This window comes from Theobroma cacao, chromosome 3, assembly GCF_000208745.1.
Source record: "Theobroma cacao cultivar B97-61/B2 chromosome 3, Criollo_cocoa_genome_V2, whole genome shotgun sequence".
NCBI lineage: Eukaryota > Viridiplantae > Streptophyta > Magnoliopsida > Malvales > Malvaceae > Theobroma > Theobroma cacao.
In genome coordinates this window covers 4,525,345-4,546,929 of record NC_030852.1, presented here as the reverse complement: position 1 = coordinate 4,546,929, position 21,585 = coordinate 4,525,345, and the positions used below count along the sequence as shown (strand labels likewise).

At 31.6% G+C, this 21,585-nt stretch overlaps 1 protein-coding gene and 2 long non-coding RNA genes across 3 annotated transcripts; 2 read left to right on the top strand and 1 right to left on the bottom strand.

Annotated features, from left to right (window-relative positions):
• LOC18604299 lies at window positions 2,922-4,229 on the top strand. The gene is made up of 2 exons (XR_001927021.1): window positions 2,922-3,167; window positions 4,039-4,229. It is a non-coding gene; the product is annotated as an uncharacterized LOC18604299 (long non-coding RNA).
• LOC108660427 (21 kDa seed protein-like) lies at window positions 7,946-8,972 on the top strand. The gene has a single exon (XM_018118515.1). It carries the CDS (start codon window positions 8,042-8,044, stop codon window positions 8,699-8,701), a length of 660 nt encoding a protein of 219 aa, XP_017974004.1. The 5' UTR covers window positions 7,946-8,041; the 3' UTR covers window positions 8,702-8,972.
• LOC108661444 lies at window positions 16,509-18,361 on the bottom strand. The gene is made up of 3 exons (XR_001927283.1): window positions 18,150-18,361; window positions 17,454-17,529; window positions 16,509-16,591 (listed from the first exon to the last, which is right to left on the bottom strand). It is a non-coding gene; the product is annotated as an uncharacterized LOC108661444 (long non-coding RNA).

Sequence of the window (21,585 nt, the reverse complement as noted above, 5' to 3'; positions counted from 1 at the left end):
GTATAAATTTATTTTGTTTTTATGTGCAAAAAATTAATTTTTGATGTTTCAAAAATATATATATTGTTTTACATTAAAATAGATTATTTTAATTAATATTTTTATTTTATTTTATTATTCAAAAGGAAAAAAGCGAGAGGAATGGAAAAACTGGTACAAAAGCCTTGCAAGGTCTCGAAGGGCATTCGGGGGAAGAATGTTTGTCAAGGCTTCGCGACGGTTGTCATAGGCTCGATGGGAGTTCCGGGTCGTGACAAATTATATATAAACTTTAACCATTACATCATAGCTTATTAGGTGATTGAAGATGACATAAATATCCTTTATGGTAATTTGAATCGAAATTATAACTTATATAATTTATTTTGTTAAACAGTTTACCAAACAACTTTTGCCTAATTCTCTTCTAATTTTACAAAATTTGTTATTAAGGGGGATGCATCAGTAGATAATCACTTTCGGCATTTGGTAGATAAAGTCACGCAATGCATACAAACAAGTCACGTAATGCCTACAAACAGGTCACACAATACTCAACAAATATTCAATCACGTAATATTCAGTCACGTAATGCCACAAACAAGTCACACAATGCTCAACAAATATTCAGTCATGTGATGCCAACTAAATAGATTACGATTCCTAATATCCAGTCACACACCCTAATATCCAGTGACACAATGCCTAACACATATTCACGCATCGCCTATAAACTGATCGATTTTGCTACTCCCAGCCAGATTTAAGTTTCCAAACTCATATAATTTACCCATCAACTTTTACTTTCTATGAATAACCCTAAATAAACCCAAGAACACATAATAAATACCTTGATGTCATCTCTGCACTTTGGGATCATGAGAAAGTTGGCTAGTGATATAGACCTCGATGGCGTTGGAGAGCTAGATGGCGAGATATATATTCCAATGGCGTTGGAGAGCTGGACAGAAGGATAGTTAGATTGAGATTTAATTTTGAAATTTTTATCTAAATAGCGAGAGAGGAGATAGAAACCGAGACGCACCTTCATTTGGATTAATTGGTTTAAAAGGTATTCTTATCAAGTCTTACCAAAAATTATCTAAAAATAGTTAAAATTATAATTACGGTCATTTTTGAAGTGACCTTATTACGAAGGTCATTTCTCACAATTTCATTTTTTTCATTTTGGTCTTCAGCCCATATCCGTCAATTAATTGAAAGTGGTCTTAACTTTAAAAACAAGAAAGAAAAACCAAAAAAAAAAAACAAAAGGTGGTCTCGACTCCCGACTCCATGTTTTTTATTTAAAGTATTGATTTTAGCTTCAGTTATTTGATTTAAAGTATGTGTGAATATATTTAGCTTTTACATCATGTTTTTAGCGAGTTTCGGTATTTTTGAAGAGAAATGACGAAAATGCCCTGTGAGCCAAAAAGTAATATTTTATTGTTTTGATTTGGAAATGACTTACGATTTTTTTGAAATGTGAGATTTAATAACTGTCGCTCACTGGGGAGATGCGAAAGCTGATGCTAAGCCTTGAGGGGTTTCGATCGGCATTCGGGGTAATGAGTGCCTATCTGGACGTCGCAGCGGTTGTCACGAGCTCGATGGGAGTTTTGGGTCGTGACATATTTAGTCGAATGTCGAAATCAGTCATGAAGAAGGATCATATGGTTGATCCAAGTATGTGAGAAGATGTCAAGCCTAACTCTATAAAATACTTGTCATGACATACATGTGATGGATAGCATGTTTGAATGTTAGGAAAGTCTCGAAAAATTTACAAAAGTTGGTATTGTACCTAGAGGTACAACAAAGTTGATTTAAGCCTCGAACTAGATCAAATAGAGAATTTAAGATGAAATTAAGAATATTAAAGTCCTAGAATGGTTTAATATGGTGATTTGGAGTTCAAGCATCAATTTGGAGTCAAACTGAAAATTTCACTATCTAGGGGTAAAATGGTAATTTTGCCACTCGAGAACAAAATGGAAATTTTTTTAAAGATTTTGATCATATTTGACTCATTGGAGTATGATTTGAGGTTGGGAAGTTAAAAAAAAATGGTGATCCTAGTATTTTTCGGAGTATAGGGCTAAATTGGTAATTTTACCGCTCTAGGGGCAAAATTGTAATTTTTCACCACCAGAACACTTGTCCAACACATAAATTTTATCCAATTTTATCATGGATAATTGAAGGAATTTATATGTTGGAGAGAGAAAGCTTAATAGTTAAGAAATAAAAATGGATCAATAAAATGGTGACACGTGGCATATTTATAACCATTAAATATTTTGCTTATAAGTTAACACAAATCAGCCCATTTTCTCATTCATATGGCCGGCCAAAGAAGAACAAAGGAGGAAAGGAAAAAACAACAAGAACCCTAGGTGGGAAAATTGAAGAAAAATTGGTGGATTTCAAGGAATCAAGCAATCAAAGGTAAAATTTCTTGATTTTGACTTGTGATCTACCTTTCCCATGCATTTCTCCTTATTTTCCATGGTTAGATTTCATGTTTTCATGGTGAATTCATGGCAGGTCAAAATGGGTATGGAGAGAGAAAGATGTTGGATTGATTTGATTTTAAGTTATGTTAGTATTTTTAGTTAGTTTAGCATATTTAGAAAGAAAACAACAAGAAAAGAATTCATTTTCCCCCATCACCATCATTGGCCGAATTTTCTAGGGAAGATATTGTGGCTGAAATTGATGATATTTCATGATATTTGGGTGATATTTGATATTTGGTGAGGCTAGAAATTAAATGGGAAATTTTGCTGTGAAAATTCGAATTTTTACTTAATGTATAGACATGTGTGATTATTGACCCGAGATTGATAAATTGATTCTCATTCACAGTCATTGAGGTAATTTAGGTATAATTAGAGTGTAGAAAGTGAGAAGAATTGATTTGGAGTTAAATTGGAGATTTTAACCGATTAGGCCGAGTATAATGTGACTTTGGTCGAATATCACATTTAGGTGATTAATCAGACATCTTGCATCCCATCGCATGCATTCATTTAGATTTAGAGAGCCTGAAATAGTTTATGATAAATTGACACAATTTATTAAAATTCGTGTCACGTATGATGTATAAGTGGTGAGCCCTCTAACAAGGGTAGAGAGATTGTGTCCGAAGATCGGGAATATGAGTATATCGAACTCCTAGTACTGTGAGTAACCTTACCATCATTTTAATTATCTAAAATATGTTTTTAATTGGTTTTAATGAAAATTTATGAAAATGAGTTTAAATGGTAAATATTTGTGTTTTACAAACAGAATATGTTTACATGAAAAGATTTTATAAATTGTCTTGAAATTGAATAAAGATTTTGAAAATAGAGTAATTGGAGACCACCGGTCTATTATAAATTTATGATTGGAAATTGATGGCTTATATTATATTGTTATTGTGTTGGCATGACTGGCTGGACTGTGTTTTATGAATTGTATGAATTGTTTTATTTTACCCTTGCAAGCTGTGTATTAAAATATTAGCCCTGTCATGCTGTCAAAATTTTATCGTATGGTGGGTTTAGCTTGCTGTAGTAGGCGAATTCTGTGGACCAGCCTACTAGAGGGGCACGGAATCCAGATATATATATGTACCTCGGTCGGAAAGGCGCATAGGGTATCTCCTAAGGTATGGACAGAGTTCACGTCATGCCGAACCACCTCGTGATGATGAACTCAGCTAACGCCAAGGAATGGCTGTGTTTTTCAAACTAAAAAAAATATGTTTTACGTGTATACGAAATTTTAACAGCCCTGACAGGCTCGAGTGTACGCCTCTGATCAAGGTGTCATCGAGTACTATTTGATGGCATTAGCCAAATGTTTATGGAAGTCATAAACCTTAATGAGAAATTAAATGAAATACAACCGTTTACTTGGATTGGGATATATTTTCAAATTATGAAATATTTAAAATGATGGGATATTTTAATTGTCTCCTTTTACTCGGTTTTAGCTTATTTAAATGATGTTTATTTACTCATTGGGATTTTATAATCTCACAACCCTCCTTTCCACCCATTTCAGGCTCAGAGTAGGCTGTAGATAGCTGATTCCATCGAGAGCTTCCATTGGACTTGCGTCCTCCGAATTGTAGGTTCACCGTTTTCCTCACTTCTAGTCATTCGTGGGCCCGCTTGATATTGTAAATTAAATTAAATTAATTTAAATGCATTGGTTTAATGTGTCACAGTATGAATGAAATTATTTTGCTTTTATGTTACAAAAAGTATTTACGTATAACTCTAAAAATACTGTTTATAAGAAAATAAAATATTTTATTGAATATTTTGTTTTATCTTCTCACTATATTTAAAAAATTATAATTTCATTTTAAATAAAGGTTTTAGGTGCTTAAACTTATTTTTGATTGTGAATTATGCGATTAGTACTTGCTTACTAAATTTTAAACTGGTTTCAAAATTTTTCAGTGAAAAATGACCAAAACACCCCTGTGAGACGAAAACTTTTATTTTATCTGTTTTAAGTTGAAAATAGCTCAAAATCCTTTGGAACATAATATTTGTCAACGGTTACTCAGCAGGGGAAATGAGAAACTGATATTAAGCCTTGCGGAGTTTCGGTTGGCATTTCGGGAGATGAGTACCCATCGCGGCACCGTGGCGGTTGCCACAAGCTCGAGGGGAGTTTCGGGTCGTGACATAATAGGAAATAAGTGTCACAATCAATCAATTTATCAAAAATTGCCCTTCAATGCATAAAAACCACTTACACAATGCCTAAGTCACATTTGGCCGGCCGCTGAAATTTAACAGAAAATAAGTGTTGCAATGTCTAATACACATTCATGCAATGCCAAAAAACTAGTGAACAAAAGCCTTAAAACAAGACGTGAATTGCACAAGTCACGCAGCACTAGTCTCACAATACTTAATAATAAGTCACCCAATGCGTAATATCCACTCATATTATGCCAATATAACCAGTCACGTAATGGCCCAATGTCACGTAATACATAACAACAGGTCACGCAATGCCTAAAAACTAGTGACCAAAAGCCTCAAAACAAGAGGTAAATTGCACAAGTCAATCACGCACTGCCAATCTCACTATACTTAAGAATAAGTCACTCAATGCCTTATACCCACTCACATTATGCCAACAAAACCAGTCACGTACTGGCCTAATGTCACGCAATGCATAAAAACCAGTCACGCAATGCATAAAAACCAGTCACGCAATGCCAAAAAACTAATGAACAAAAGCCTCAAAACAAGAGGTGAATTGCACAAGTCACACAGCACCAATCTCTTAATACTTAATAATAAGTCACTCAATACGTAATATTCACACACATTATGCCAACATAGCCAGTCACGTAATGGCCCAATTTCACGCAATATATAACAACAGGTCACGCAATATATAAAAACTAGTCACGCAAACCCTAAAAACTAGTGAACCAAAGCCTCAAAACAAGAGATAAATTGCACAAGTCAGTCATGCACCGATAGTCTCACAATACCTAATAATAAGTCACTCAATGCCTAATATCCACTCACGGTATGCCAACAAAACCATCCACGTATTGATCCAACGTCATGCAATACATAACAACACGTCACCATATACATACAAACCAGTCACGCAATGTCTCAACAGAAGATGTGCATTGCATAATTCATGTAGTGCTTATAACCCAGTCTCCGAGTACCTAATAATAGGTCACGCAATGCCTAACATTCGCTCATGAAGTTATTCAACATAATATAACTTAAACGAAGAAACTAAGAAAATATGTGCTCAATGAAAATTCTTAACATTTTATTAATTAGATTTTCTGAAATAAAAAGAGATGATACAAAAAAAATGAATCGTAGTTCATTACTTCCTAAGTTCATCTACTAGTTCATATATCTTAGCGAGAATCTTGTTGTTGGCCAAGATATCAGCCTCTAGGTCAAATGTCTTGGCCACCAACTTGTCGATCAAGGCGTGCATCTCTTGCAGGATTTTCTCCACTTACTCCCTCAAAGGCATCTCCTCCTCCTCGGAGGCAGCATCTTCCTCACTCTCGAGTCTTGGATGTTTGGAGGCCATTTTACAATTATCTGATTTGATTAAGATAATTGAATTTGATTAAAATGGTTAATGGTTCCCTTTATTTATAGGCATGAACATTGACTCTTCATTTTCTACACTGATATAAGTGCAATTAAGGGGGGCTAATTTGGTTATTAAGTACCTGTTCGGCCTAGCCTTTTTTCATCTTATTGACTTCTTAAAAGCAAAAGTCAGGCTAAACATCATTTTTCAAGAAATTCTTAATAAAAAGTAGCTTTTTTTAAGAACAAAATTTAAAAAAAAAAAAGAGCTTAAAGAAAAGCTCGAGGGAGGAGCTTTCTCTTCTCTTCTTTTAAAAATATATTAATTTTTCAGAAAATACCCCTTTCTCAATCAATCTCTCTCTCCTCTCATTCCCTCTGCAAATTACCATTCTCCAACGTAAATCGTGATTTCTCTCTCCTTTACCTATCTCTACAAAATCTATTAAAAAAATAAAAGACTCAACAACCGAATATCAAAATCTAGAATTTTTTTGTTCTTACAGAGATTAAGTGAAAAAAAATTCTAAAATTCAAAATTGCATTCAGATACTATTTAAAGGCTTTCTCTCTTATTCACTACTTAAAAGGATTTTAATGTTACATACATCGTTTCCTCTTTTCTCTTCTTTTTTCAGAATTTAAGCATCATGGTCCGATTGCTTGCTAGATCAACCAAAATCTAATACTATTGCTACTATACAAGTATGAAAATTGTTTCGTTTCTTTATTGATTTCTTTGATTTTAACATCTTAAATTATATATAAACTTCAAGCATTACATTATAGCTTATTAGATGATTGAAGATGATATAAATATCCTTTATGATAATTTTAACCGAAATTATAACTTATATAATTTATTTTGTTAAACAGTTTACCAAACAACTTTTGGCTAATTCTTTTCTAATTTTACAAAATTTGTTATTAAGGGGACTGAATTAGTAGATAATCACCTTCGGCATTTGGTAGATAAAGTCACGCAATGCATACAAACAAGTCACGTAATGCCTACAAATAGGTCACGCAATACTCAACAAATATTCAATCATGTAATATTCAGTCACGTAATGCCACAAACAAGTCACGCAATTCTCAACAAATATTCAATCATGTGATGCCAAATAAATAGATTACGATTCCTAATATCCAGTCACACACTTTAATATCCAGTGACGTAATGCCTAACAAATATTCACGCATCGTTTATAAACTGATCGATTTTGCTACTCCCAGCCAAATTTAAGTTTCTAAACTTATATAATTTACCCATCAACTTTTACGTTATATGAATAACCCTAAATAAATCCAAAAACACATAACAAATACCTTGATATCATCTCTGAACTTTGGGATCATGAGAAAGTTTGCTAGTGATATAGACCTCGATGGCGTTGGAGAGCTAGACGGCGAGATATATATCCTGATGGTGTTGGAGAACTGGACGGAAGGATAGCTAAATCGAGATTTAATTTTAAAATTTTTATCTAAATAGCGAGAGAGGAGAAAAAAATCGAGACGCGCCTTCATTTAGATTAATTGGTTTAAAGGGTATTCTTATCAAGTCTTATAAAAAATTATCTAAAAACAGTTAAAATTATAATGACGGTCGTTTTTGAAGTGACCTTACTACGAAGGTCATTTCTCACAATTTCATTTGTCCATTTTGGTCTTTAACCCATATTCGTGCAATTAAACGAAAGTGGTCTTAACTTTAGAAACAAGAAAAAAAAAAAAAAAAAAAAAAAAAAACAAAAGGTGGTCCCGACTGCCGACTCCATGTTTGAAACGTGTTATTTTGAAATTTTGAACTATTCATGAATTGGGATGATTTATGAATACCACAAGATAATGTATGGCTTCCAACCGAGATAGGCATCCTTTGCCTTCCTCTATAAATTGAGGTAGCAAAGCAAGCAACTGGCATCCAAATCAACACATATCCAGCAACATATTAATTAACCATGAAGACCGCAACAGCTGTAGTTTTACTCCTCTTTGCCTTCACATCAAAATCATATTTCTTTGGGGTAGCCAGAGCTGATGAATTTCCGGTGCTTGATATTGATGGTGATGAACTCCGAACCGGGGTTGAATATTTCGTCGTGTCAGCAATATGGGGTGCTGGTGGTGGCGGGCTAGCTCTAGGAAGGGTCACAGGTCAAAGCTGTCCAGAAATTGTCGTTCAAAGAGGATTCGACGACGATGGTATTCCCGTGATCTTTTCAAATGCCGATGGCAAAGATGGTGTTGTCCGCTTATCTTCTGATGTAAACATAGAGTTCGTTCCCATCAGGGACAGACTCTGCCTGACATCGACTGTGTGGAAGCTTGACGATTATGACCCCTCGACAGGCAAATGGTGGGTGACAACTGATGGGGTTAAAGGTGATCCTGGTCATAACACTTTGACTAGTTGGTTTAAGATTGAGGAGGCCGGAGCACTCGGTTACAAATTTAGGTTCTGTCCTTCAGTCTGTGATTCATGCATACATTTATGCAACGATTTTGGAAGACATGGACATGATGGACAGGTGCGTTTGGCTCTCAGTGAACATGGATGGCCATGGATATTTAAGAAAGCAAGAAACTCAATAAAACAAGTTGTTAATGCGAAGCATTAGTTTTAAGTTTTATGTGTCAAGTGTACGTCCTAGTAGCACTACTAGCCGGTCGTTACTTTCCACTAAATAAAAGGTTAGCTCTGTGCTTCCCCAAAAGCCGGCAATGTATTGATATGTAGTCAGAGTCTTGCTTGAGGGTGGAGATGCTTAAAGGGTCTGTCTTCACAGCCCAGCTTTGTGATCTTTCAGCTTTATGAATAAATAATTTGCCTCTTGCCTCAGCAATATTTTTGTATAAATATACTATGTTAGAAGCTGGCTTGTGCTTTTACTGCATTTTTTTTGTATTGCGCCGATGACCTGCATATGCTTCAAACCAACAAAAAGTATACAGTGTCTTTCAATAAAAACAAAAGATATATAGTAAGGAATTTAAAAGCCACTACTAGATTCAAGAGAAAAGTGCTCACAATGAACATTTTTACATGTTTTTCTTAGGGGTGTTTTTGTTTTTTTTGAAACACTCATCAATTACTAAAGCCCAAACAGAGTAGTCAAAATAAACCAATACAAATGAACTTTAGAGCGCTCATCTGAGTGCCAAAAATAGAGCAATTGTAGATTCGGAAAAAGCTTGAAAAATCCAGCAAACACCAGGAACTCTAACACAGCAACAAACAAAAATGGGGCAGCCAGCAAGTATCAAACATTCAATTTAATAGTCACATCTCATGAATAAATGCTCTAGATTTGAAAATTAGACAGCTTCCGCTTGACAAAAAACCTTTGTAAGTGAGCTTGTGGTTGTTGAAACATGAATTTATGATAATGGGGAATAAGATAAATATGAACATATTAAAGAATATACATTAATTGGGGCATTTTTAAAATTAATCCTTAAAGATGATATGTTTTCAAAAATAACCCTTTTATAATTTTAACTATTTTTTGTCAAATTGGACAAAATTACCGTTAATGGTGTTACAAGCCATGTACAAAAACATGTTATACGTCATGTTAAAAAAAGAAATATTATTGTTATACACCATGTACAAAAACATGTTACACGTCATGTTAAAAAAAAAAATATTATTGTTATATGTCATGTATATAAACATGTTATACACCATGTTGAAAAAAATATTATTGTTATAAGTCATGTTAAAAAAATATTGTTGTTACATGCCATATTCAAAAACATTTTGTTCCATTTTAATGTCTAAAATGTTATTGTTACTTATGAACTAAAACTTCAAATCCTCTAAACTCTCCTTATTTTTTTTTAAACAATTTCGTACCAATTAAAGTATTTTTAACATGTTTTCATAAATCAAAACACAAATTTTCTTATCTAAAGCACTTATTTCGATTAAAAATAGAAAAAAAAAATTTAAAAAACTAGGTTTATAAATTTCAAATTCTTGAGTTTATTGGTGTCTAAGTCCTAAATTAATCTAATTAAAAATTATTTCAAATATCTGTGATTATTTGTACCATTTTAATTTTATTCAAAATACTTAAAAATCAAATTCTACAAATAACAATGCCAGCTATTGTCCATTTGTGATATTATTTAATTTTTTGTCTTCTTATCCATATATGCAGTCAAGTTCCTCAATAAATGCACAATTAAGATACAAGATAAGATTAACGTATGGACAAAAAAAAAATACCGATATTGCTTATAATTTATTAATTTTGTGAGAATGGGCACCGGCAGAGGCGGAGCCTCCTTATGTGATGGGGGCCCAAAACTTCTAAAATATTTTCATAACATATAAAAATTTTTAAATCTTTTTTGTATATTTTATTAATGACCTTTTCAAAATAATTTTTTATTTAATAATTAATATAAATAAAAAATAATAAAATTATTTCACATATCTCAACCAACTTTAAATATTTTTTTCAATTTTTATTATTATTTTTATTTTTATTTATTTATTTATTTCATTTCTACTCTATTTGTTCATGTGTTATAAGTTTTTATAATTTTTTAAACAATTTTTACAAACCATTAATCATATTCTTTTTTTCCTTTTTTGTCATATAATATGTAATATCTACCTTCTACTTGTCATGTTCTTTTTTTTTATGCTACGTAAATTTTATTTTATATGGTTTGAATCTTTAAAAATTAATAAATTATTATATAGTTCTCAAATATAAGTTGTAGTGTTACATTATTACTTAAAATTTCATCAATGTATCATTTTTTAATTAATTAATTATTATATAGTTCTCAAATATAAGTTGTAGTGTTACATTATTTTTTAAAATTTCATCAATGTATCATTTTTTAATTAATCCTGATTATATAAGAGAAAATTAACTTGAGTATTTTTTTATATGCTTTACGTTTTATATTTAATTGAAATCAAATTATCTTGAATCGATAGTATTTAAATAATTCTGATTATATAGGAAGAAACTATTAATCTTATACATCATTTTTAACTATTTATATTTTACAAATTATAATTTTATATTTAGTTTCATATTTCTATTATCAATATTTTTATTGTTGATCAAATTTAATATATTAATTTTTTAAAATTTTTAACTCTTACTCAACTGTGTTTGGCCCCCTCAATAAAATTTGGCTAGCTCCGCCCTTGGGCACCAGATGAAATGATCAACAAAGTAAAAGGAATAAAATTTTAATAATTATGAAAATTAAAAATATAATTTTGATCAATATACTTTTTTTATCTAGGACTATCTTCTTATATTGCTTCATTTTTAGATACTAGTTCTTTATTTTTTTTAATAAATATAATTTCTTATTTACCTTCATTTTCTCCAAAAAAAATTATTAATCATTTTAAGGGCCAATTTATAATTCAAATGAATTCAACAACGCCTTATCATTAATCCCACTTTATAATTGAAACACGATATATTTGATTAAAATTTTGAATATGTCACTTTTTAAATGATTTATTATTGTAATTATTTTTGCATATAAAATCAGAAAGTTAAACTTACGAGGAATTTTAATTCATTTACCAATTGTTTTGTTCTAATTTGGTATAAATTTATAGGATGTAAAAAAAGGTTAAACATTTTTCATTAATGCTATAAAATGATTCTGTTTAATTAATATTTTTATTACTTGTTAATGGTTTTTTATATTTTAGTTTTTTAAACATTTTATAAAACAAGAACAAGAACAAAAGGTCAACAACAATATAATAATTAAATTAAAAAGTATGAACACTTAAAATGTAACACAAATTATAACTCAATTAATAAGTCTATATAAAATTAAAATTATGTATTTGTCATCTAATGTAAATATATATATTAAATGTAAAATTCTAAAAGAATTATTTATTTCAATATATATCAAATATATCTATTTTATCCATAACAACGTCACAATACATATACATTCAAATAAAAAAAAAAACAAAGGACCCTCTCTTTTTTAGATAAATAAAAAAAAATTATGCGGCAATACGTAAGCCACTTGCTTGATAATAATTGAAACATTCTCTGTCCACTCATGTATCTATTAACCTATCACATCAAACAATGTTGGTTCAAACGTTCATGGTCCTTTTTCCTTATCTACAATGAATAAAACTGTCAGTTTTATAACAACGAGGCTATTATATTTATGAAGGGTTTCTATATATATTCTGACAAATATGTTTTGATTATTGTAATATGTAATAAGTTAAAAAAAAAAAAAAAGCTTATAAGCTTATTAGCACATGAGGAAAGAAAAATGTTGTGCTGGAGTTGGGATGTACAGCAATCCTACTACATACGAAATACGTATGTAATGCATCAACCCTTTGCACTCCCAAATGTATCTAATACGTATGTATTAGCTTCTTTGTTGGCTTTATGTAGAACATGCGAAATACATCTTTGTTTTTTTTTTTTATCAAGCTTTTCATGTGTAGTAACCATTTTTGCATTCTCCAAGGTGTATCTCAAGGTTTATTCATCCAAGTCACTGTATTACATGAGTCACTTTCTATCTTCAAGTTATAGAATTAACACCATTTAGACGAAGGGTTTATATTTAAGTTATTTTCATTATATGATATTTATAGATTATCATTTAATTATAAAATTTTATTTTATAACTGTAAAAAAGTAAAAGTTTAAAAAAATTTTAAAATAAATATTTTTAAAATTATAAATATTTATTTTTGAGATTTCTCAACTTTTAAATTTATTTATTAATTAGGTGATATGATTTAATTCACTGACAATGTATAGAATTCATAGATGACAATGCATAAAAGATAAACCAAATTATAAAACATGTTAATAGATCAATAAATACCAGCCATGTAATAAACGATTACAATAACAAAACTTTCAAACATATTAAAACATTATACTGAAATAATTGATTATAATATACCAAGCAAACATCTAAACATGTATTTAAAATAAAATCATCCCCTTAAGCTGCCAAACCATAATTGGAATATGTCTTACTCGAATTATTATAGGTTTAAATTTTTTATCATTGCTGAGAAGTTAATATATGAAAATCATACTTGTACCATAGAATTTATAAATATAACATTAGAGTACAATAAAAATAATTTAGGCATGAAGAGTTGGGAGATTTGATGACAAGATTTGATACATTAAAAAATATTTTTCACTCATTTGATATTAATTAAAAATAAATAATTCAAGTGGGAAAGAAAGAAGAACAAAAACTAAAAGTTCTTCAAGATGATATAGAAATTGAGAAGAAAAATTATCTAACTGCTTTGAAGTATTTTCCAACACACACATAGGTATCAGCCTTTCACATCATTAACGTAACGATGTTTCCTTTTCTTTTATTGTCTGCGTTGTTGATTTTTTTTTTTCTTATCGTTAAAGGAGAAACAGATGCCTTGCTACTATCAATACTTTATTTTTGAATATAAAATAATTAAGAAGACAAGACAAAATTTGATAAATAAATCAAATGCTATTGAAAAGACAACATCACTACTTTATTACAATAATTAAGAAGATAAAGACAAAATCTGTCCAGTAAATAAATGAAAATCTGTCAAGTATTAAGATTTGAACGCGGATAGGCTGTATATGTCTCACCGACTGCTTGAACCTCATGAGTTTGCAGAATAGGAGATGATATTTTTCTAGTGCAATAATGTGAAAATTCTTGAATTTTATTGAAAAGAAAAGGCATTAGTTCTTGAATTTAAATTTGAAGAGGTCTTCATTTAGAATTTGAATTTAATTATACATATAACTATAATCTAAACAATATATAAATGTAGTTTAGGAGGTATGAAACTTTTCTGAAGACAAAATATATCCTTATCACTTTTATACTTTCTAATAATAAAATATTATGATAAAGTTCAGATTAAACTAAATTATTTTTTAAATAAATTGCAATATAATCGAATTACCATATTTTTTTTTGAGTTATCAAATCCTTTTTTTTAATCTCCAACTATCCTAATTGGATACAGCCAAATATAAGGAGAATGTGGCGGGCCATCCTCCACTTGAAAACCGACTTTGTGGGCATCTTGATTAGGCTGCCAATTCAGTCACGTTGCAAATCAGATTTAGACTTGAAAATGAGACTCCAGCTAACTTATATAAAAGTCAAAATAGGTGTAAAATATCTTAAATTGTGTCTAGTTACTAAATGAATTAGATATGAAATTTATCAAAAATAAGTTTTTACCTTTTTATGCTGTTATTGATTGGATTTTGTCTTTTTTCTAATAATAAATTACTTATAAATTAAAAAAACCAAAAAAATTACTTATTTATACTTCAAAATTACATTTTAGAAAAATATAAAAGTACATATTTATGTACAAAGCATGTAACCAAGAATGCTAGTATAATTAAACTACATATTTATAAAAATATACTTGAAAAGCTCTTCACTGATAGTTTTTAGTAACTTTTTGTTTTATATTTTAATTTGAAATAAAATGAAGTCAAAATTAAAAAGTTTTACTATTAAAAGTTAAATTAAGATAGTATTTACGAGACAAAGAGACTATTAACTTTAGTATTAATACTGACTTTATAAATTTTATCATAAACGTAAATTAACCTCCACATGTCTTTTTATTTTATTTTTTCTTTTCTCTTTCTCTTTTTTTCTCCCTTTCCCTACCATAATTGGAGTATGTCTTACTCGAGGCACTATAGATTTAAATTTTTTATCATTTCTAAAAAGTTAATATATGAAAATCGTACTCGTACCACATAATTTATAAATATAACTTCAGAGTACAATAAAAATAATTTAGGCAACGCATGAAGAGTTAAATAAATCAAATGCTACATATTTGATAAATAAATCAAATGCTTCAAGCTTACATTTTAGAAAAATGTAGAAGTACATATTTGCATCTTTGCAAAACGCCGATGTAGAAGTACTTATAAATGTAGAAGTACATTTTAGAAAAATGCCAATGCCAAACGCAACTGGATATACGCACTGGTTCTCATCTTTGCATGTAGCGACAAACAGAATACCCTTGAACCTACTTTTCAGATGTGTCGCATCAATTGCAACCGTAGGACGCATTACATCCCTAAACCCCCGAATACAAGTCCCGTATGACCAAAAACAATATTTGAATCTTTCTGCCTCATTAGTAGCCATTGCAGTCAGTGTGTTAGGATTTTCTTGTTCCAACATATAAAAATACGAGGGTAGTAGTTGAAATGACTCCTCCGATAGATCGAAAACAAGCCTCTCCACATACTCCTTCGCTTGCCAAGCCTTACCATTCAAGCATTCCAATCCCCATTGAACCCTCATCTCACAAATTATGTTCTTAGGTCTCAATGCTACTCCATTAGCCCGAAGCTTGTGTGATATAAGTTCACCAATTATCTTCGCACTCGTAGTTGGAAATCGCCCTTGCAAACCATCAACAGTACAGGTGTGTACTTTGTGGAACGTCCAAACTTGCCAATATTCTCCTCTTTCAAGTAACTTCGTTGCACGCAAACTGAACTTGCAAGCCTTGTCCTTGCAACCAACCTCATAACAACCTTTACATGACCTTTTTACTCTTATCGTAAACTTCTCTTTTATAACCAACATGTTCAAAGCTCGTTTCAACTCGGCCTTCGACGAAAACATTCTTCCTTTGTATAAGTGATCATCGGCACATGTCGACTCCTCAGTAGTAATTGGTTGGAAAGAGAACCTTTCTACACCTGCAATTAGTCACATACAAGATATCTCTCCATTTTCCCTTTCCTAATAATTGTCATCGAGTAATGTATTAAGGGAACGAATCCAGTTCTCACCAGCGAAGGGGTTATTGTATATGGGATCATCACACTGAACATCTCCTACATCAACTGTCATGACTCAGCACTCTCTTCGAGCCTGTGACAACCGCTGCGAAGTCTCGGTAAACATTCATTACCTGGTATGTCAACCGAAACCTCGCAAGGCTCTTGCATCAATTTTTCACTTCCCCTGTGAGCAATAGTTACTAAATATCAAGTTTTAAGAGAATATAAACTATTTTAGATCGAAAACAATCAAAATAAAATTTTCGTCACACAGGGGTATTTTGGTCATTTTTACCTGAAAATTTTGAAACCTGATAAAAATACAACGTATGGTAGAAAGATATCCATTTCCAATTAAAAATAAATTTTTGTAATCTACATCATCCATTTGGAGTGAAAAGTTGACTAATTAGACTAAATAAAAATATTCGATAATATATTTCATTTTCTTATAAAACAAATTTTATAAAACTATGCATAAATAATTTTTGTAGCGTAATAACAAAATAAATTCATACACATAGTGATACAGTAAACCAGGTATTCAAAATTATCCTACAGTGGCATATAGACCCCGAGATAACCAAAAGTATAAAAGAATGTAGACCTACGATTTCCAAGGAAGTAAGTCCAAAAGAAATCCTTGATGAAATCGACTGCCTACAGATTATCCTGAACCTGAAATGGTTAAAAAAGAAAGGGTGAGTTTTCATAAACTCAGTGAGTAAACAAAGTCCATCATTAACATCTAAAGCCGAGTAAATAGAGACAGTTAATTTTTTATCATACCATAATCCACAACATTTTGTACTTGTTTCAAATCATATAAAACAACACATTTCATTATAATACACATCACGACTTATGATTTTCTTAAAAACTTGGCTCGTGTCAAAAATCATACTCGGTGATACCTTGGCCAAGGCATTCAACCGAGTCTGCCAAGGTTATTAAGTTAACAACTACTCATAAAAACATAGTTTAGCCAACCCTTGGCGTTGGCAAAGTTCATTCTCAAGTGGTGGTTTGGCGTGAAGTGAACTCTATCGTACCTTAGGAGATATCCTTCGCGCCTCTCATACTAAGATAAAATATAACGGGGTTTACCATACCCCTCTAATATGCTGGTCCATGGACACCCGCCTACTGCAGTGGCTAATTAAATAACCCACCAATCAATAAAATTTTGACAGCATAACGTGGCTAACATAATACTACCCAACCTGTCAACAAAAAACAAACAGTTTATATATTTCACAACCCAAAAACCCAACAACATATGTTATCACGTATCAGTTCATAAATCATCAATTCCAAACATAGGTACGTAAACTTAAATATATAGGCAACATCAAAGGTTGGTCTCCACATACTCACATTTTCAAAAACATTATTAAATTGTAAAATAAGTCATAAACCTTATTCCTTAAATCGATTATTAGTCATAAAACATAAAATTCATTTAGGTTCAATATTCTTAAAATCATAAAAACAATTGTAAAAATACTCTAGATAGATAAGATGAATAGTGGTTACTCACTTTGACGGGAATTTACAACACTCCTAGTCTTGATCCTCGGGTGCAATACCTTTGCCCTTATTCGAGGGCTCACCACCTATACATAATGTGCAACAGGAAATTTAATATACTTATGCTAAATTGTCACAAAACTATTTTATGTTTTATATGAATGCATGCAATAAAATGGGAGGTGTTCGGCCTATCGCGCACTATACACTATTTAATCGGTCTAAACGTCCAATTCGATTCCAATTAATTTATTGCATTCCCAGTACTCCCCAAATTTCCACACACTTCACTAAAAATCTATTCTAAGTGCAATTACCGAAATATCCCTCATTATTGTGCAAATTGCTAACTAACGGGAGTAAAATTTTTCGGTACCCGTTTTCGATTTCTGGTATTCCTAAGCATCAAATACAATCTAAAGGGCATGAAAAACAACCAAATTCATCATCAAACCTCACCCATAAAATTCGGCCAAGATAGGTTCTATAATGGGCATGTGGATTTCTTGCTTAATTTTCATACTAAATGTTACTAAACACCTAAAAACACTAAGTTACCTTGAAATTCAACTAAATTCATCACCAACTTTCTCTCTCTAAATTTGGCCAGCATATTGCCCCTCATGAAAACTTGAATTTAATTCATGAAAAATGGAAAAGAATGCATGGGCAAGATGAATTTCAAGCTTAAGATTAAAAATCTTACCTTTAGTCACCAATTTCTTGAAAATTCAACAAATTTTCCTTAGTTTTTCCTCCCTAGGGTTTTTCTTTTCTTTTCTTCTCTTTTCTGCAGGTGCTGGTCGGCCTTGAAATGCTGAGTGGAAGAGTGTGGGCTGGTTTTTAAATGGCAATATAAAAATATTAAATTTTTGACACATGTCACCTTTTTATTGGTCCACTTGTTTTAACTTAATTTTTAAGCCTTTTCTCACCACCACAAATGCTCTAATATTTATCCATAGCATAAAATAATAATAGGTAAAATTCTGGAGCTTGACAAATATCATGGTGGTGTAAAATCGTAAAATTCCAATTTTAACCTTGTGGATTCGAAAAATGACATTTTTGCCCTTATGCTCGAAATTGAAATTTTTCACTTCTCAATCTCAAATTATACTCCAATTGGTCAAACTTGATCAAAATTTTCATCCAACTTTCCAAATTTGCCCTCGAGTGGCAAAATTACCATTTTGCCCCTATGGTATGAAAATTCCTAATTGACTCCAATTTAATCCTCAAACTCCAAATCACCATATTAAGTCATTCTGGGGTTTTAAAATTCTCAATTTCATCTTAAAATTCCTATTTGAACTAGTTCGAGGCTTTAAATTAACTTAGTTGCATAACTAATTACGATACCGATTATTTAACTATTTCTAAGGCATTCTAACATGCTGATGTGTCATCAAGTATATGGATGTTATGATGAGTATATAATGGAGTAGGGCTTGACATCAACACCTCCAACAGGTTCCATTTCGCCTTCAACATTATTGCAAATTAGAATGTCACTGTCATAAAGCTAATCATCATCTGAACTATCATCATGCCATTGTTCAAGCCCATCATCTGAATTGTCATCAAATCTATCTTCACCGGCAACGAACAAATCCTCATTTCCCTTATCAAATGCAGTATTATCCTTCAGCATCATAGTGTCACCCTTCAACCTCACATTGTTGTCCTCAACTGTCGTATTCTCATTTGACAATGGCATTATACACTCTACAGTTTTACCCGATCGTTGCATTTGTTAGACAGAAGCAAGTAATTGGTTTAATGTACATCCTGATCGAAATTGTGCAGCCAATTGTTCTGTGAATGTCTTTTGTCTACCTAGCTACACAAACTTTTCTGCATACCTCAATTGCCATTGTCGTGGGTTACGGACCGAATGCTGTGGTATATGTGAAGCATTATAAATCTCATTTTGATTGAGCTGATTACCATGTTGTTCAACTTATTCATGTCACATAACATTTATTTGGCGTCCTTTAATGCTGACATACACAGCTGGAACATTCCTCTGTTCTAGCAAAATTAATGCAACATCCTCATCGTCCTTGATAATTGGCCATGATAGCTCTCCAGGTGTACTAATCAATGCATGTAACTCAATCTCGTCAATTTCTGAGTTTACCCCAACAACATCTTCAACCAGCTTCATCAAGCCCGCAAATGACAAATCACTCCTAACCCTCTGCATTCGTGACTCACCACCCTTGTAAATGCCATCGACCCACTGACCATTGTGTTTTATCACAAGTCACACAATTGGAACCCCATTGAAATTTTGAAAAAAAAATTTTGTCAATCATTTTACACAATACATGCCGTGTTCAAAAATTTGTTAGTCATGTTGTTACACGCCATGCATAAAACCTAAAATGTCGTAACACACAATGCATATAACGTAAAATGTGGTAACACGCCATGCATATAATATAAAATATTGTAACACGCCATGTATATAGCATAAAATGTGGTAACACGCCATGCATATAACGTTAAATGTTGTAACACGCCATGCATATAACGTAAAATGTTGTAACACGCCATACATATAACGTTAAATGTTGTAACACGCCATGCATATAACGTAAAATGTTGTAACACGCCATACATATAACGTTAAATGTTGTAACACGCCATGCATATAACGTAAAATGTTGTAACACGTCATGCATATAACCAATGTCGTGACACGCTAAAATAACGCTAACACATGTTATAAATGCATGGCGTGTAATAACTTTGGGTAATGTTTCCAATCCATCTTCTAATTTACACCAAATGTTTCAGAAATTTAAGTGTGTTGTAGCAATAAACCCAATAACAAGTACCTTGATGTCATTTTTGCTATAGGGTCTATTAATCTATGACAATATGACCAGATGTTGAGAGATAGACCACAACCCGATGATGATGGTGCTCAACAGAGAGTTGACAGAGCTCATACAGTTCAGAGATCGGAGAGAGTTGACGATGATGGTGCTCAACAAAGACTTGGTAGAGTTGAGACAGTTCAGAGAGTTGAAAGAGAAAGATGACCGAGCTCAAACAATTGAGCATTTATTTTTATTTTTTTCTATTTTCTCTCTAACGGGAGGGAGATAGCTCAAATAGTTGAGCATTTATTTGAAACGATGTTTTAAGGGCATTTTGGTCTACTCATGTTTCTTTTTTGCTAGAAACAGAAAACTTTATATGGGTAATTATTTCTGAAAACACCTTATCACGATGTCTTTTTCTCACAATTTCCTCCCAAATTAATTTGTCCTCTTGACGCCTTATGCTCAAAAGTAGTGTTAAAATAAGAGGGCTTTCATATGGTGGAAAGCATTCTCTAATTTTCCTCTCATCCCATTGTAATTGATCAGCTATAAAATAAATTCACTAACTTTTGTCAAATCTATCACAGTTTCATCACACACATAAAGACAAAATCTCATAAGTAAATAAATGAAAATTGATTAACATATGTAATAAAATTTGAATGGATATGCGATATTTGTCTCACCATTTGCTTTTAAATGAACATCATAAGTCTGCAAAATAGGACATGATATTTTTCTAATGCAATATTGTGAAAATTCTAGAAATTTTGTTGAAAAGAGAAGGCATTAGTTCTTGAGTTTACATCGAGCAAGGTTTTCATTTAAATTTAAATTTAATACACTTATTGTAAAACCTGACCCTATAAATACATGTCATGACATACATGCATTGAGTAGCATGTTATTACGCTAGAAAAGCACCTAAGAATAGACGAAACCTGATATTGTACCTAACGGTACACTTAAATTGATTTAACCTCGAACTAGTTCAAATAGGAATTGTAGGATGAAATTTAATATTTTATAGTCCAAGAATGACTAAAAATTATTGTTCAGAGTTCGAGGGTTCATTTGGGGTAAAATTAGAAATTTTGATATTCAAGGGCAAAATCGTCATTTTGCCACCTAAGATAATAATTTGATCATGGAGTGAAATTTTTGACCAAGATTAACTATTTGGAGTATAATTTAATGATAGGAAGTGAAAAAGTTTAATTCTGGTGATTTTTGGAGTGTAGGGGCAAAATCGTAATTTTGCCACCCACGGACAAAATTTGAGATTTTGAGAGAATTTAGATCAAA

What these genes read in the sequence shown, in the direction of transcription:
- LOC108660427 (XM_018118515.1), top strand. Translation starts at nt 8,042, where the DNA reads ATGAAGACCGCAACAGCTGTAGTTTTACTCCTCTTTGCCTTCACATCA.